This window comes from Manis javanica, chromosome 5 (genome assembly GCF_040802235.1).
Source record: "Manis javanica isolate MJ-LG chromosome 5, MJ_LKY, whole genome shotgun sequence".
NCBI lineage: Eukaryota > Metazoa > Chordata > Mammalia > Pholidota > Manidae > Manis > Manis javanica.
Window position 1 is genome coordinate 169,037,466 of NC_133160.1, and position 18,625 is coordinate 169,056,090.

At 46.5% G+C, this 18,625-nt stretch overlaps 1 protein-coding gene across 3 annotated transcripts in view; it reads right to left on the reverse strand.

Moving 5' to 3' along the window:
• The window catches only part of JAKMIP1 (janus kinase and microtubule interacting protein 1), a 135,518-nt gene that overhangs the window by 45,016 nt on the left and 71,877 nt on the right, over positions 1 to 18,625 (reverse strand). For 2 of the 3 annotated variants that reach the window (XM_036991153.2, XM_036991162.2), the window contains exons 3-4: positions 2,868 to 3,077; positions 1,860 to 1,979 (exon numbers count right to left, since the gene is read on the reverse strand). In XM_036991153.2, coding sequence (XP_036847048.2) covers positions 1,860 to 1,979; positions 2,868 to 3,077 — 330 coding nt within the window. Of the gene's footprint in view, positions 1 to 1,859; positions 1,980 to 2,867; positions 3,078 to 15,658; positions 16,154 to 18,625 lie in introns of all 3 variants that reach the window. The other variant, XM_036991147.2, reaches the window with a different exon arrangement.

Consider the following 18,625-nt stretch of genomic DNA (forward strand, 5'->3'; position numbering starts at 1 on the left):
ATGGGAATAAAGACAGTGCCTGCCTCATAGACTTGTAAGAATCAGAGGAATGGTGATGGTCTTTGCAGGGTTATTTTAATGGAGGAAAACTAGAAACAACTGAATTATCCATCAGTATCACAACCACCATGAGAGCCCGGATCAAGTACTGGCCACGTCCCACACCAGGCCAGCCCTACCAGGCCACCTCTCTCATTCCCCTCACCACAACCCCGGGAGCGGGGCTGTCCCACCCCCAGTCAGAGACCACAGACAGGGGGAGCGATGCGCTCATGGTCACACAGGAAGTGCTAGAACCAAGAATCAAGTGCAGGGACTGATGGCAGACCTCTGCTTTTAGCCACCTGGCTGGGAATGTTAAAACACCGATGTTATCCACTACAACGTAAAATGTGCCTTTGATCCACACATTCTACTTGTGGAAATCTACCCCACAGCAGGAAAGGTTCATGTGAGTAAAGAGAGAATTCTATCTACTGTGTGGCGTGGTTTATAGCACCAGAGAAACCCGGAACAGTCTAACCATCTGTCAGGGGCAGCGGCGGGGAGTGACCAAACCACGGTATGTCCACACCGAGGGGGACGATGCAGCTCTGAGCAGAGACAGGCATCTTTAGGCATTGATGAGGGGTGCTGTAATCCATAAATCAGGCCAAAAAAAGCCAGCTGAGGCGTAGGGAAAATATCCTATTTCTAACCACAAAACAATAAAAAATCTCCTGGAGGGGGTTGATTTTTACATAAGCATTAAGAACATGTAAGAATGACCTCAGACTGTTAATTACGGTTATCTCATGATTCTAAGTTTTAAGTGCTGGCAAGCTTATTAATTTTTACTTTAAACACTTCAGTGAGGCCTGAATTATTTCAAGCAAAATGTATTTTTTTCCTGATCTACTTAGTAAACTATAAGGCAGCTCATGAGGGATTTTCTTAATCACCTGAATATTTAAGTGAAAAATGGAAACATGATATTAGATGTCCAGTATGATTAAAGCCATCTGAAAATACGTCTTTAAAAATACCAAAGGAAATGGATTTTTGATCCTGTTAAAATTGTGAAAAGGTGACACTTAATACTTTCCATCTCCCATGTTTTCCAAATATTATATAGATAGATTTATTTTCATAATAAAATTTAGAATAAACAGAAATATTATGAGCATTTGCCAGGAAGTGTATGTACTCACTGCCATCATATAAAAATATTAGTTGAGCTGTTTATCCAGCAAATGTAAATATATTCAAGAAATTGCTATTTTAGCTAGTTTTTTTTTTAACCAGAAGTCCATGTTCATTATTTTTAAAATTAGGAATTTGTAAACTTTTACGCAAAAAAAAAGTAGATATGCAATCAGTAAAAATTATCCATAACCACACTGCCTAAAACAACTTTCAACACCCAGGATAATGAAGTGTATTTTTGTTCTATAAACTGCTTTTATCATTTAATTTACCATGAGCAGATTTCCATGGCAATTTAGTCTGATTTATGTCATCATTCTAAATGACTACATGCAATTCACTGTATAAATGTCCCATAACTACTCGGATCCAAGCTGAGTATTGAACAATTGGGCTGCTGGCTGGTCTCAGCTTGGTGCTGTTATAAACACTGCATTGATCATGTTCTCCATACTGCCCACTTAACTTCTCCAGTTCTTTTCTCAGGATAAACTCCTGCAGAAACAAAGGGCAGTAGTGGTCTTCAATAAGCATGCGTTAGATTTTTAATCAGAAAGCAAGCAAAGAAACCAGCAGGCCTCTGCATCAACTTTATGTTCCAGGCAGTGTTTGTAGCCCGGGGCTGCGTCCTCCTATCCTACAAGGCGCCATCTGTCCCCCTGGGGGCTGATTACCAGTTCATTCCTCTCATCTGCCAAGAGGGTGTTTCTGTCTTCCAGCTTCCGTATCACTGAATTGAGTTCAGCAATTTTTAGTTGAAATCGCCGCACATCTCGCTCATCCATATGTTGATCCTAAAAAGAGTCAAGATACAAGTGAGCTCTGCAGCAGCTTCAATGATCCGGAGCCCTTCAGAGACCCTTCTTAGAAAATCCACAGCACATGACAGGTGAGCTCCTTGTCAGCAGGACCTCACGCCACGCTGGGGCGCCCCTAAGTTGAGCGGCAGGGACGACACCCTGAAGCCCTGCCAGGGACTGGCGGAGACATCATCTGAAAGGTGATGAGGCTTCACACCCTCCAATGTCTCCTAAGTGAAACACGGTCTCTGGGGACTTTCACGTTCAAGCCCCTGCCCCCTGTGCACCTCCTATGAAGGCCCATCACTGACATGCCAGGACATTCCTCCAGACCTGCCATGCCCATCTTGCTCACCACTGAGAACCAGCACCTTGTATGGTGTCTGCGCACAGCACGTGTGACAGACACACGAATATTTAGGGAGTGAATGAAGGGAAGGAGGGAGAAAGGAAGGAAGGAAGGCCGACAGGCTGCTTCAGCCTCCTCTGTGCCTGCTGAGTACCAAGCTGTGGCCCCAAATGCCCTCATCGGCTGGCTAAGCTCCTGCTCATCCTTCAGGACTGTGACTTTAAGTCATGTCCTGTGTTGCCTGGGCCCCTATCTGTGCTCTGACTGTACCCTCTGCCCTGATGTCTTCATTTCTTTCTTTTCAACAAGCTCAAGACCACGGGAGGCAAAAGCAGCCAGCTGTTCACCCCAGTGCCCAGCACCAAGCCTGGTACATAGTGACTGTCAGCAAATCTAGGGAGGAGGGGGTAAGGAAGAGTGGACAGATGGGTGGAGGGGAGGGAGAGAGAATAGGGGCAGCAGGCAGGCAAGGTGACTGGAAGAATGGCCCAAAGAGGGAAGGACAGAGCTCCCATGGGCTGCTGTCCCCTCACCTGGAAGCCCATGAGCTCTGTCATGTCCCCTGTGCCAGGCGGGAGCTCCCTCTTTGGGCTACTGTGGTGCCGCTCAGCCTCTTTGGCCTGAACCAGCTGCTCATCCAAGGCCTCCTTCTGCAGAAGCAGCTTCTGGGTCTGCCCAGTCTGTGCGCCAAGTTCCTTCTCCAAGGCCAGGATCACACGGTCTTTCCCTTTGATCTCATCCATCTGTAAAAGAAAGACAGAATGAGCAATCCACCACAGAGGCTGTGACCAGGGCCATCTCTCCCTTGCTGGCCTCAGGCCCTGAGAAAGGCTCAGCTGCTCCACAGACGTAGGCCAGCTGAATTTGGCAAACTCAGAGCAGAATCCGCAGTCTGCAGCCCAGTCCCACTCCCGTCACTGCCCTGAACACAGAATTAAATGCATTAACACGTGGAAAGTGCCTGGCACAGAACAGGCATTCAATAAACGTTAGCCCTGCTCATGCACGGCACACCATAGGTCTCAATAAAGAGTACTTCCTGCCTTCCTAGACTCCTGTCCCCTTTAGGTATTCAAATATTAAGGAAATGAATAAACACTGCAATGGTCTGAATTGTGGTCCCTACAAAGATACATCCATGTCCTAACTCCAGATTCCTGTGAATGTGATCCTATTTGGGAAAAGGGTCTTTGTAGACATAGTTAAGGAGAGTAGGATGAGGGGATCATCGTGGATTCACGGGCTGCCAATAACAAGCATCCTTATAAGAAGAAAAGACAGAGAGAAGAAGAGGAGAGAAAGTCAGGGAGGGGCCACTTGAAGAAAGGCTGAGGTCAGAGTGACACGGCCACAAACCCAGGGTTGCCCGGAGCCCCAAAACCTGGGAGGCAGGAAGGAAGCTCCCTGAAGCCTCTGGTGTGGCACAGCCAAGCCCACACCGTGACTTCCAACTTTTGGCTCCCAGGGCTGGGAGAGAACAAATTTCTGTTGTGTTCAGCCACTAAGTCTGTAGCTGTTAAGAAAGCCCTGGACAAAGACCCCACAAGAAAAGAAAATTACAGACCAATATCCCTGACGAACATAGACGCAAAAATACTCAACAAAATAGTAGCAAACTGAATTCAAAAACACATAAGGAGGATCATACACCATGATCAAGACCTCAGGAATGCAAGGATGGTATACAACATTCGAAAATCCATCAACATCATCCACCACATCAACAAAAAGAAGGCAAAACCCACATGATCATCTCCATAGATGCTGAAAAAGCATTCGACAACATTCAACATCCATTCATGATAAAAACTCTCAACAAAATGGGGATAGAGGGCAAGTACCTCAACATAATAAAGGCCATATATGACAAACCCACAGCCAACATTATACTTAACAGCAAGAAGCTGAAAGCTTTTCACCTACGATCAGGAACAAGACAGGGATGCCCACTCTCCCCACTTTTATTCAACATGGTACTGAAGGTCCTCGCTATGGCAATCAGACAAAACAAAGACATGAAAGGCATCCAGATTGGTAAAGAAGAAGTCCAAATGGCACTATTTGCAGATGACATGATATTGTACATAAAAAACCCTAAAGACTCCACTCCAAAACTACTAGAACTAATATCTGAATTCAGCAAAGTTTCAGGATACAAAATTAATACACAGGAATCTGTTGCTTTCCTGTACATGAACGATGAACTAGCAGAAAGAGAAATCAGGAAAACAACTCCATTCACAACTGCATCAAAGAATAAAATATCTAGGAATAAATCTAACCAAGGAAGTGAAAGACCTATACCCTGAAAACTACAAGACGCTCTTAAGAGAAATTAAAGAGGTCACTAACAAATGGAAATTCATCCCATGCTCTTGAGTAGGAAGAATTAATATTGTCAAAATGGCCATCCTGCCTAAAATAATCTACAGATTCAATGCAATCCCTATCAAAATACCTAGAGCATTCTTCAACAAACTGGAACAAATAGTTCTAAAATTCATATGGAACCACAAAAGACCCCTAATAGCCAAAGCAATCCTGAGAAGGAAGAATAAAGCAGGGGGGATCACACTTCCCAACTTCAAGCTCTACTACAAAGCCACAGTAATCAAGACAATTTGGTACTGGCACAAGAACAAACCCACAGACCAGTGGAACAGACTAGACAGCCCAAATATAAACCCAAACATACATGGTCAATTAACATACAATAAAGAAGCCATGGACATACAATGGGGAAATGACAGCCTCTTCAACAGCTGGTGTTAGCAAAACTGGACAGCTACATGTAAGAGAATGAAACTGGATTATTGTCTAACCCCATACACAAAAATAAATTTGAAATGGATCAAAGACCTGAATATAAGTCATGAAACCGTAAAACTCCTAGAAAAAAACATAGGCAAAAATCTCTTGGACATAAACATGAGTGACTTCTTCATGAACATGTCTCTCTGGGCAAGGGAAACAAAAGCAAAAATGAACAAGTGGGACTATATCAAGCTGAAAAGCTTCTGTACAGTAAAGGATGCCATCAATAGAACAAAAAGGCATTCTACAGTATGGGAGAATATATTCATAAATGACATAAATGACATATTTGATAAAAGGTTGACATCCAAAATATATAAAGAGCTCACACGCCTCAACAAACAAAAAGCAAATAATCCAATTAAAAAATGGGTAGAGGATTTGAACAGATACTTCTCCAAAGAAGAAATTCAGATGGCCAACAGGCCCATAAAAAGATGCTCCACATCGCTAATCATCAGAGAAATGCAAATTAAAACCACAATGAGATATCACCTCACACCAGTTAGAATGGCCACCATCCAAAATATAAATAACAACAAATGTTGGCAAGGATGTGGAGAAAAGGGAACCCTCCTACACTGCTGGTGGGAATGTAAACTAGTTCAACCATTGTGGAAAGCAGTATGGAGGTTCCTCAAAAAGCTCAAAATAGAAATACCATTTGACCCAGGAATTCCACTCCTAGGAATTTACCCTAAGAATACAGCAGCCCAGTTTGAAAAAGACAGATGCACCCCTGTGTTTATCGCAGCACTATTTACAATAGCCAAGAAATGGAAGCAACCTAAGTGTCCATCAATAGATGAATGGATAAAGAAGATGTGGTTCATGTACACAATGGAATATTATTCAGTCATAAGAAGAAAACAAATCCTACCATTTGCAACAACATGGATGGAGCTAGAGGCTATTATGCTCAGTGAAATAAGCCAGGTGGAAAAAGACAAGTATCAAATGATTTCACTCATCTGTGGAGTATAAGAACAAAGAAAAAAAAAACTGAAGGAACAAAACAGCAGCAGAATCACAGAACCCAAGAATGGACTAACAGTTACCAAAGGGAAAGGGACTGGGGAGGATGGGTGGGAAGGGAGGGAGAAGGGGGGGAAAGGTGCATTACGATTAGCACACATAATGTACGGGGTGGGGGGCATGGGGAAGGCAGTATAACACAGAGAAGACAAGTAGTGACTCTATAGCATCTTACTACACTGATGGACAGTGACTGTAATGGGGCATGTGGGGGGCACTTGGTGATGGGGGGAGTCTAGTGACCATAATGTTGCTCATGTCATTGTAGATTAATGATACCAAAATAAAAAATAAGAAAGCCCTGGACACTAATACAAGTGCCGGGACTCAGCACCCTCACAGGGAGGGTGTGACAAATCGCAGTTGACTGTGACCTGAAACTCTTCCTTCTGGATCCCTCCCCTCGAGTTCAGACAGGGCACCACAGCAGAGAATGCCGGTGGGGAGCTCTGCTCCAGCAGCGGAGGGAAGCTAGCTCAGATCCCCTGCACCCCTACCGTATGACTGGGCAGGTGGGGCCACCCTCAGGCTTGGCATCAGCCTCTGTAAACTGAAGCCACTGAGATTAGTCTAGAACCTACCCTATGCAACTGTGGGGAGATTCAGATTTTAGCACAGAGCCTGATACATGATAAGCATGCGGTCAGTGTAGTTGCCACCATAATCCATTTTAGCTCTTGGTTAATGTAAAGCTGTCTTGTTTAAACAGCAGATCATTAAAAACTGATCAGACATCACTGAGATTCTAGAAGGAGGGACATACCAGCAAATTCCACAATGGGAAGTTCTCAAGCAAAGTCCTATAGTTCCGACAAGCTCTCTGAGCCACCTTTCTTTGGAAGAAGACAGGACGCTTCGCTTCTCCCGCAAGCCCACCCTCCCCATAACCATCTTCAGAACTCCATCCAAGAGCGCCTGCTGCGGCTTCTCCTTGAAGAGCCGCAGAACATGCCTGCAGCTCCCCCTGGTGACAGTCTGCCTGGTGACAGTCCCTCCTTGGCCAAATGCCCTCTGAATGTGCAGGAGCACCTCCTGGCTGTAGGGAAGCATCCTTAAGGGTGTAGAAAACGTTGTCGCCACTGCAGATGCCAACCCAGAAGCATAAGTATGTGAAAGGAGCTCATTAATGCAAACCACTCAAGTGTGCTTTCATTGCTGCTGGCCAACATCAGTGAGCAAAACAGATCAGAGTCCTGTGCCCAGAGCCTCCATTGTGGGAGGCAGCCAATAAGCATAACAGATAAGTCAGCGCTGCAGTAGATTAGAGAGTGATCAGCGATTGAAGAAAAATATACAGTGAGGGGAATCAGCGGTGCCAGTTGGGGGTATTGCATGTTAACCAGAAGGGTCCCATCTGTCCACCTCAGCATCCCTGACATACACGGCTTGCTTTGCACTGGAGCCCAGAAGTGGAGCCCACCTCCAAGTTGCACCACCTCCTCCCAGAAAAAGCCGCAGCATCGCAAGCAAGGTATCTCTGGAATCCCAAATCCGCACACGAGGAGAGCACCAAACCCCTACGTATCTTAGTCAGTGGGCAGAGGGCTTACACCCCATCGCCATGAAAAATATTCCTGGAAACAGTCTCCACAAGCAGAGGTGACATGCAGGAAGGGATGGACAATATGGAATATAGTCTGGAGTCAGCATTTGCTAGGTTATCTTTCCCCAGTCAGAGTCTTGAGGGTCCAGAGATTAGGAGACCTGCCAAGCTCACACAGCTGATGGCAGGCATGCTGTCTGCGGACTTTAAGTCTGACCCCCAGGCTGAGCTCTCAGTGATCCTGGCCCCTGGCCCCAGCACCTTGACAAAGCCGTGACACTCGGACACTGAGATCACCTGACTGCAGCACCTGGGTGTGCAGGACATCCCGCAGTTGCCTCCTTGCATTCACGTCCCTTCGTCTACACTGACAGTCTCGGCATAGGGCTTAGGAAAGGGGTGGGGCTGAAACCACTCCAAGCTCCCAGGCCAGGCCCTGATTGGCTCACACCACACACAGGTCCCCATGCCCTGAGGGTAATTGGCTCTGGGATGGCTACATGACCCAATTAGAGCCAACTGCCTGAAGAGGGCATGGCTCGGACCCACCTGTTGGACCCATTTCATTACAAAGCTTAGGGAACCAAAGAACGAAGCAGAGGCTGCTACCACAACACTCCCCTCCTTGGTACCCACGGTGAATAGTGTCCCCAAAACATCCTATCGACCCCAGAGTATGAATGTGATCTTACTTGGAAATAGGGCCTGCAGATGTAATTAAGATGTAATTTAAGATGAGATCAGACCAGATTAGGGTGTGACTAGATCCCATAAGGACTGGTGTCCTTATAAGCAGTCCAGACACACAAACAGAGGAGACAGCCACAGGGAGGCAGAGACTAGGTGATCCAGCTCCCAGCCGAGGAGCGCCAAGGACTCCCAGTGACCGCCAGAAGCCAGACCAGGCAAGGAAAACTTGTCCCCTGGGGACCGCCAGTGGCGCGTGTGCCTGCTGACACCTTGATTTCAGACTTGCAGCTTCCAGAACTGAGAGAATAAATCCCTGTGGTTGAGGCCACTGAGTTTGTGGTAATTTGTCACAGCAGCCCTGGAAGGTAATGTAAACCTCACCAGGGTTTGTTAGGAGCTCCCGAGTGCTCAGTAAAGGACCACATTTCCCAGCACCCCATGCAGCTAGTAGGTCAGGCTGGGTGAGCATGTTCTGGCCAAAGATGTAGAAGCATATGGAACTTTCAGAAAGTATTCTTCAGTGAAGACCACACCCTTCTTCATCTGCCCTCCCACGGACACCCTGGGATGAAGAGGTGATGGCTAGTGTTTCATGGGGATGAGAAGCCATGAGGATTAGGGCCACATCCCAGAGCCCCTTCTGAGGGGAAAGCTGTGAGGTCCCTGTATCCCTCACTACTCTGTGGCACCCCACAAGGGCCCTTTCCAGAAGCCACACATGAAAAAGAAACTTCCAACTTTTAAGCCCCTGTGTATGGGGGGGGGTCATCTGTACCATGCAAACAGACCAATCCCACTGGTCCAAGGAATGAGTCCAGAAATGCGAGGTTACTGCCCCATGTTGACCATACTGCCTTTTCTTCTAGACTTTTCTTAAGTGTCAGCAGAAGACTAAAAGCCTTCTTGCATGTCTAATCCAATCCAGCCGACAAAGAAAGAAAATGCAGACCGAAAACACCGCCATGAGCTATGGACTTGCTCATGAGTGACATTTTTCAAACTAGGGGGTAGCTGGGCAAATGGACATTTGTTCTTCCACTAGAATGTCCTAGGTGGGCCATTTTAAGTAAAACGCACACATACACTGAGAATACCTGAATGGGGGCTATTTTTGTTGGGTCCTGAGATGGAAACCGACAGCAAATCCTTGGTATATTCAAATTAAGCTCAAGTAGTCTCTTATATAAATACTTGCTTTTTCCCCATTTTATTTACCTTAAATACAAATTTTCCTGTAACAGAGGGATATTTTATAGGTCTTCCATTATGGGAACCCTACGCTGCTGGTAGGTGCTGTAATTCACTTAACTCTTATAACCCTGGGGCAGATATTTGATTATCCCCATTTTGCAGATCAGATACCAGAGGCTCAGAGACAGTAGGCAACTTGACTGGGGTCACACAGCAAACAAGCTGGGGAGTCTGGATTCACACCCACAGCAGACTTTCCCCAAAGGCTTCTCTTATCATTACATGATAAGACCTCCACTAAACACACACACACACACACACACACACACACACACACACACACACACACACACAGGACTGGAGAATGCTTCTGAGAGCTCAGAATTGGCATGTGCTTAGATGTTCTATAAACTAGAAATATAAATCGGCACATCTCTTCTGCCATTCTTGGTACTGGATTATTAAAATGTGACCTGACCCTCTGCCACTACTGGGTGACCAGTCTAAGCTGGACAGAGACTTCAAGACGTCACCTGGTCACTTAAATCTCCCACAGAGAGCCCCCTGCCTCTACTTATATTCTCCCCAGGCTGGGGCACTCACCACCCCTCCAGGAAGTTTGTAGCTCTGACCCTCAGGGCCTTTGGAATCTCCAATCCTTCAGATACTGAGGGTGAAGAACAAATGAACATGTGTTCCAACCATCAAAATGAGAGACATCCCCCACCCCCATTTTCAGTGCTTGTCACCCTCTGCCTTCCTAACCACCCTCACGTAAAAGTACATTGCAGGTGCGCTGGGGTCCTAGCACTCAGAGGGGTTTGGTGCTGTCAGTGAGCGAGTGACGCATCCAGGCACAGGGGCTCTCTGCTCTGAGGTCACTCACCTTTCCTGGACATGCTTCTTGCTCCTCAAAAGGAGACAGTGGCCAAAGGACCACTCTGCAAATGAAAATGTGTTGGGGAAGCAGAGAGAACAGGAAAAGGCTGAGGGACCCGACACTCCCCCCAACCTCAGCCATCCCTCCTCACCTTCCCACAGCCACATCCCCTGCCCTCCTCCTCTGGGGCTCCATGAGACCGCAGAGGGCACTTCATACCCACCGAAAGGGCACTTCATGTTGTGCCAGCTCTGAGAGTTAACGGGAAGAAAAGCCAACGTAAGCAACACGCCTGTCATCACTTTTCTGCTGGCTAAGGCTTGTGTGTGCACTGTGATGAGGTCTGCAGGGGGCAGGACCCACTTTTGAAACGTGTCCTTGACCACATCGGGAGGCAGAATACCCTTCAGGGCTACATGCACAGGAAGTGAATCATTCACTCCAAATTCAGGGGGCGGGGCTGGAGGCGGGCAGGGGTTTGGACTATATTTGTGATGCTTCCATTCATCCACTGCATGGTGGGTATACCTGATCCATACTTTTGCAAGAAATATTTCATAATATAAAAACTTTCGTTAAGGAAACTAGAGTCTCCAGTACTTGACAATGGTAGGTTCAACTGTATTTTCATTTAATGCTTTACTGGGAATCCAAGTACCCAAAACATCAGCATAGCTATTAGAGATTTACGGCAAAAATGATCCCACTATGCACCTGCCTGACCTCCAGTATTTACCCCTCAGCATGCAATGCTGCCAAACTCCTATTCATTCTCCACAGCCTGGATCGGACCTCACTTCCTCCGTGAAATGCCTCGTGGGTCCAAACACCAGAGTCGCCACGTCCTCTTCTTGGTTGCCTCTCAGGGTCGTGTGGGTCCGTCACTGAGCGGGGCTCCCCACACTGTAATCATCTGTCTGTGGGCACTCCTGCCACCTGGCTGAATGCCAGCTCTTTGCTTCAGGCTCACATCTTATTTCCCTCTGCAGCTCTGGTGCCAAGGCCAGTGTTGAAGCTCAGGCAACCACCGTTCAGCTGAAGGGATCTGCTCTTTACCTGCTCTGGGCCACAGTCGCGGAGCAATTGCATGTCCATAGGTGCTGTTTACAGCACCAGCTGTTTCATTCCTCTGCACTGCTGAATAGTGTCCCGTTACATGAATACACTACATCTTATCCATTCATCACCTGATGGGCATGCAGAGTGTTTCCATTTTTGTACAGTGATGAGTAATGCTGCTGTGAACACAGGCAAGTCTTCCTGTAGACAAGTGTCTTCATTTCTCTTGGGAATAAACTAGGAGCAGGATTGCTGGGTCAGTGGGTAAATCTACATTTTAACAAATGGCCAAATCATTTTCCTAAGAGGCTGTACCATTTTACAATCCCACCAGCAATGTCTAAGGGTTCCCCTGCTCTACATCCTGGCCAGGGTTTGTTACGGTCTGTCTTTATTATACCCACTGCAGTGAGTATGAAATGGGATCTAGTTGTCATTTCGCGTTTCTCTGATAATCAGAGTGGTCAGAGCTTTCTCACATGTTTATCAGTCATTTAAATACACATTCTCTTGTTGAAGTTTCCTTTCAAGCCTTTGCTCATTTTTAATTGTGATTTTTCTTATTGTTTTATAGTTGTTTTATTATCTGAGTAAAAGCTCTTTGTGATATACACATTAAAAACGACTTCTCCCAGTCTGTACTCGGCCTCTTCTTTCTTAGTGTCTTTTGATGAACAAAATTTCTTCTTTGAACGTTTGGTGTACAACCTGAAGAAGGGTGCACTAATATGAATAAAGTATTTGTGTCTTGAGAAATATTTACCACCCCAAGATCATGAAAATATTGCTCTGTTTTGTTCTATTATCTTCATCATTTTACTTTTTAACATTTGGGTCTATGGTCCATTTTGAATTCGTCTTTGCAGATGATATGATGCTGGAGCCAAAACTGTTTTAAAGCTTTTTTCTTATGGATATGACCTACTTCCACACTGTTTATTGAAAGACCACCCTCTCCTTACTGAATGGCTGTGGTATCTTTTCCCTGAATCAAGTAACCACATACGTAGAGATCTGTGGCTGGACATTTCTGGTCCATTGACTTATCCATCTACCCTTCAGCCTGTCTGGACTGTTACAGCCTCACAGTAAGCTTTGTTACATAGTGAGACCTCCAATTTTTTTCTTTTTCAAAACTGCAATGCCAGTCCTTCAAATTTTCATGTCAAATTTAGAATGTATTTGCCAATGTCTATTTTTTAAAAGGCACACTGAGATTTTGACAGAAAATACATTGAATCTATAAATCAATGACAGAAGAATCAATATCTCAGTATCTTAGGACCCACAGCTTCTCTCTCCATCGACTAGGGCTCCTTTGTTTTTCCTCAGCAATATTTTGTTGTTTTCAGGGTAGAAATCTGACACAACTTTCATTAGATTTATTCCTAGGAATTCAAAATTTAATGTCTGTTATAAACAGTATTTTTTAAAGTTTCATTTTCCAATTGTTCACTGTTACTCTAGAGAAATGCTATTTTTCTGTATTTACCTTCTATCTGGAGATTTTGATAGATTTGCTTCCTAATTCGAATAGTTTGTCGAGTCTCTATGATTTCCAACATCACAATGACAACCTCTGTAAATAAGCCCACTTCCCTTTCTTTCCCCCAACTTTGAAATTTTTATTTCTTTTTATTGCATTTGTAGTGAGGTCCCAGCCAGCGCGATGTTGAATCGAAGTAGTGACCGCGGACATGTTGTTTTGTCCTTGAATTCAGTGGGAAACATTCGCTACTTCATCAATATATATGTTTAGTAGATACTTGGTGGACCTCTATCAGATTAGGGAAATTCTCTTCCTCGTTTGCTGAGAGTTTATATCATGAAGTTGAATTCTACCGAATGTTTTTCCTGCATCTATTACATAGGTTTTTTTCTCCTTTATTCTATCACTAATTGAATTATATTCACTAACTTTTGAATATCAATCTTTGTATTCCTAGGATAAACTCAACTTGGTCATGGTTATCAGCCATTTTATATATTGCTGGATTTGACTTGTTAATATCTTATTTTGTACTCTTGTGTCTGTTCATAAGAGGTAATCTAAAAATTTCCTTTTCCTGTAATATCATTGGTTTTAAGACCAATGTTGTGCTGTCTTTATAAAACATAAAAATAGAGTGTTCCCTATTTCTTTCTTTTCCAGAAAGCTTGTGTAGAATTAGTTTTATTTCTTCCTTAAATACTTGGGAAAATTACCTGTGAAGCCTCTGGGTCTGGGCTTTTCTCTGTGGGAAAATCATTAATTACAGATTTAATTTCTTTACAGCTCTAGGACTATCAATTTTCCATTTCTTGTGGTGTCAGCTCTGGGAAGTTGTATTGGTTCAAGGCATATGCCCATTTGAACCAAGTCTCAAACTGATTGGCAGATGCTATTCATCATGTACTCTTACTATCTTCTCAATTTGTACAGGAGTAGTGGTGGTTCCCCTTTTATGTTTTTATATTGGGGACATAGTGTCTCTTTTTCCCTTTGTCAGTTTACTCAGGCTTCATCAACTTGTCAACTTTATTTAACTTATGAACGCGTTGATTTTCTTTATGGATTTACTTCAGTGATTCTTGCGCTTTACAATCCTTCACATGGAAGTTTAGACGTTTCATTTTCAACATTCCTTTGTTTACCTGAAACCTGTTTTGCACTAAGGATTGATTTAATTATAGCCCACAAATTTTGAAAGTGCATCGCATCCCCTTGAAAAGAACAGTATTCTACAGCTGCTGAAATACTGTACTGTCAGGTTAGTTCCAATTGGTTATTTAAATATTGTTTTCTTCATTCATTTTTCCTATCACTTGCTGAGATAAATATGCTCTTCTCCAATTATAATTGTGGACTTGTCTGTTTCTCCTTACAGTTTCTGATGTTTCTTTTGTATGCATTTTGAAGTTTTGTTATTAAGCGCATCCTTATTGAATCGACCCTCTTATTATTAAGAACCACCCTTACTTGTCTTCAGTATTACTTCTTGTCTTAAAGTCTTTGACATTAATACGTAGGCCAACTTTCTTTCGGTTAGTGTTTAGCTGATGGATCTTTTTCCATCCTTTTATGCTCAATCTAACTGCATCCTCATAATCAAGATATATCTCTTGTAAATGTCACTGTTGCTGCAGCTGACTCTAGTCTGAGAGTCTTAGCTTACCTGGCTTTTTAGCCTCCTGCACCACACAGGTTCAAAGTCTGAGAAGTGTCTTGAGGGGCAGACTGGTGGTGTGTTTGCTGCAGGTCCCCTCCATTTGCAAAGCATTATCTCTGAAGTACAGATGGCTCTGGGAAAATTTCACCCGGTCTTTCTGTCCCAACTTGCTGGTCCCCACATCCCCCCAGAACCAATGACCATCTATGGTACAAACTGGCCCGGCCTTTGGGGCCACCCTAGTTTCCTGTCTTCTGTGGCATGCTGAGGGGTGGCGTTAAGTCCTGCTCACCTCTCTACTTTCAGTGGGGTCTCTGCTTGGGGAAGCCACATCCAGGACCAGCAAACTACTGCCAGGGAAGAAAGTGGCTGGTCACTGTCAGCTCACCCGGGAGGGACTCTTTCTCCATCCCTTTGAAGTTTTAATTCTTCTAGACCTATGGTTTCCGCAGTTCTTCAATCTTTAAAAATATGATAGTTTGCAATTTATGCTTTTCTCTCCTTGTTGCAACGAGATGGCTGGTCTGTCCCAACCTACCAGATCTTACCTGGAAATGTAAGTGTAATCACATGGTTTATTAATTACGTGGGTAAATAACTGCCCAGCACTTTTGATATGCTATCGTATCCTTTCTTACAAGGACCCTGCCCATTATCTATTACCCTCATTTTACAGGTGACCAGCTTGTCCTTCTGGGCTATTCAGTGACCTGCCAAAGATTAAAGACCTACTGAGGAGAGATTCGCTGCCCAAAGCCTCCTTATTACCCCTAGGGGGGCAGGAACGTGCTGGAAGCCCAGTGCCTAGAACGATGCCTGGGGCGTAGGGGGTCCTCCAAAGTCCATCTCTACTGCACTTGGACATAAAGGAAAGGATAGAAACGTAGGTTAGGGAACGCATGCATCATGCAAGCGGTGAGGAAATGATGTGCGCTGGGTGGGGAGGGGCGCGGAGGCACGTACCAGCCTGCGGATGTCACGCTCGCACTCGCGCTTGATGCGGTGCACCTCGTCCTGGTGCGCCTGGTAGGCGGCGCGCAGGTCGGCCGCCTTAGCCTTGTCGGCTTGCATGCAGTTGCTGAGCGCCTCCTCCGCCTGCTTGCGCGCCGCCTTGAGCTCCAGGATCTCCTGCTGCAGCCGGAGACGCTCGCCGTCGAAGGTCCTGCGCGCTTCCTCGCGCGCATCAGCCAGCAGTGCGGTCTTGACCTTATCAGCCGCGCCGTCGCGCAGGACGTTCAACATGGCCTGCAGCCTCTGCAGCTCACCGTCCTTGATCTTGGCTGTGCGCGCCGTCTCCTGCTCATGCTGCCGGATGAGCACCTCGCGCAGCGCCTGCAGTTCCTTGGTCTTCTCCTCGTGCAGCTTGGCTCTGAGCTCCGAGATGTAGGCCGTGTGCCGCCGCTGCTCCTGCTCGCGCTCCAGCTTGGCCTCCTGCAGCCGCTCGCGAAGCTTGCCCACCTGCAACCGGGGCAGCGAGACAGGTGGTAGGGGTTGGGGTCAGGGTCATGCCTGCCCATCACCTCCCACGTCCCTTGGTGCCTGACCACCCCTGAGACCTTCCCTGAAACCTTCCTGGGTCCCCACACCAATTCCCTCTCCCATCACCCCCAGTCCTGACCCCATCAGCCCCACCCACGAACTTTGCTATTTTCTTGAGGTTTTCCCTAGAGGTGGAGGGACATCTGGAGATGCTGGCGAGGAGAGCAAGCCTTTGACGTCCTTGTGACAGTTCAGTAGTCACAAAACACAAGGCACTGGCAGAAATCGTCTCTCTCATCAAAGCTGAACAAATTTCAAACCAAATACATTTCTAATGCCCATGCATGAACCCTGGAATTAAAGAAGACAGAGCAGGCAGCCATAGAGACGGGCAGGGAGAGGGCACCACCCTTGCTGTGGACTCCGAGGCACCCCCACATTAGCCTCCCATAGCCTCAGGAGGGAGGTAACTGTTCCGTCCCAAGACAGCTAAGGCGCAGAGATGTCTCGGGAATCAGGAGCAGAGCCAGGCTTCACCCCCAGACACCAGGGCCCAGTGTCAGTACTGCACAGATGCCAGGCTGCCAATCCCGCCTGAGTGTATCCATCTAATCAGCAAACAATTTAAAACATTATTTGTAAAATGTGCCAAGGGAGCATTTTCCTAAAATACGCCAAAAGGCTCCATCTGACCTTTCCATTTTAAACATAATATACACATTCTGCAAGCACTCTTTCCAGTCATTTGTTTGCTAAGTAATACCAGCCTCCAAAGAACCAGAACAAATGGTCTTCCACGGACAAGCTGCTGCTCCCGTGGCAAACGGAGAGGTTTTCCCTAGAGCACACTTTACTACATGCCAACACGTGGAAATTAATTTCAGGTGAGGAGCTATATGATGTCCCTGGGTGTTGATAAATCCTTACTTATAGAAGCAAATAAAACCAACCTGGGCAAGCAAGATCAACATCTCCTTACAATAAACACTCACAAGAACAGAAATAAGAGGAAGGACTGGTCAGTCTCTGGCCCACCTCACCTAAGGGCTGGAATCGGAGTCTTTTCCTAACAAATTCAGTGCCAGGGAGCCAGAACTGAAATATTTGACATGATTTCTCCAGCTGGAAACTAAATGCTTCCGGCATTGTCCTTTCTAGGAGGCAGCACGGTTCTGGCCCCCCAGGGCAATGTCGACAGTGATTTGCGGCCCAAAGGATGGGACCCCAGATCCCACATCTGCACTGAGGAGTGTGTTTCCCTCAGCAAACTGTCGAACCTGAGGTGTGGCATGTCAGCTCGGCAGGGCCATGGTACCACATCATTTGGCCAAATGCCAGGCTTAGGTGTCACTGTGAAGTATTTTTCAGGATGTGATTAACATTTAAGCCAGGAGACCTTCAATGAAGGATCTGGACTCCAAACGCAGCAAGAGCAAACCGACTGGGAGAGGGAAGCACCCCAAGTGGCAGGGGGCCGGTGGAGGGGATGTATCTGAGCCGCCTGCCACTGGCCCAGAATGGTGATGTCAGCCTCTGCTTGTCCCTCGCCTGAGCTGCTCCTCCCATGCATCAGTGAGACTCTATTTCCAAGCCTGACCCCATCCCCCCATTTCCTGTGACCACCCCAGTCCAAGCCACTGGTAGCAGCTGTCCCCAGACCACAGCAACCACCTCCTCCCCAATCCCCTGCCCGCCAGATGGCGTGGTCTTCCCCAAGTCAGGGATTTTGCCCCGGCCTTGGCCTCGGCCCCGGCCCCCCGCCTGGTGCCCAGAATGCACACAGGCGTTACTGGACATGTGAGCTGTGTGAGCGCTGCTCCCTCCCTCGCCAGCTAGCTAAGCCCTCAAGAGCTGGCCTGAACCGCCTCTGCAAGCCTTCCCAGGCCCCTCTCGCCACTGCACTGTTTCTTAAAATCTCCATTGCTACGTGCCAAGTGCTGCCTGCTGCTGGCTCCCTGAGGGCCTGTGCACCCAAGGGCAGGGGCTTTTCTGAGGCCCTGGTGACAGGGAAGCAACTTCCCATAGGCCTGGCTTCAAACCCTGTGCCGCCACCTGAAACTGGGCTGACCTGCTGTCAAGGGCTGGATTGCCCCTCCCCTGGCCAAATTCCTACATGGGGCCCTTAATCCCAGGACCTCAGAATAGGACTGGATCTTGAGACAGATTCTTAAAAGAAGTAATTAAGTTAAATGCGGTCACTAGGGTGGGCCCTGATCCAATACAGCTGTGTCTAGAAGGGATCAAGACACACATGTGCACAGAGGGGCCACCTTGTGAGGACACAGGGAGAAGACGGCTGTCTACATCCCAAGCAGGGAGGCCTCAGGAGAGCCAGCCCTGTCCACAGCTTGGCCTCAGATGTCCGGCCTCTGGAACTGGGAGAAAATACCTGTTGCTTAAGCCACCACCTGTGGTGCTTTGTTATAGTGGCCCCAGGAAGCTAGTACCAGG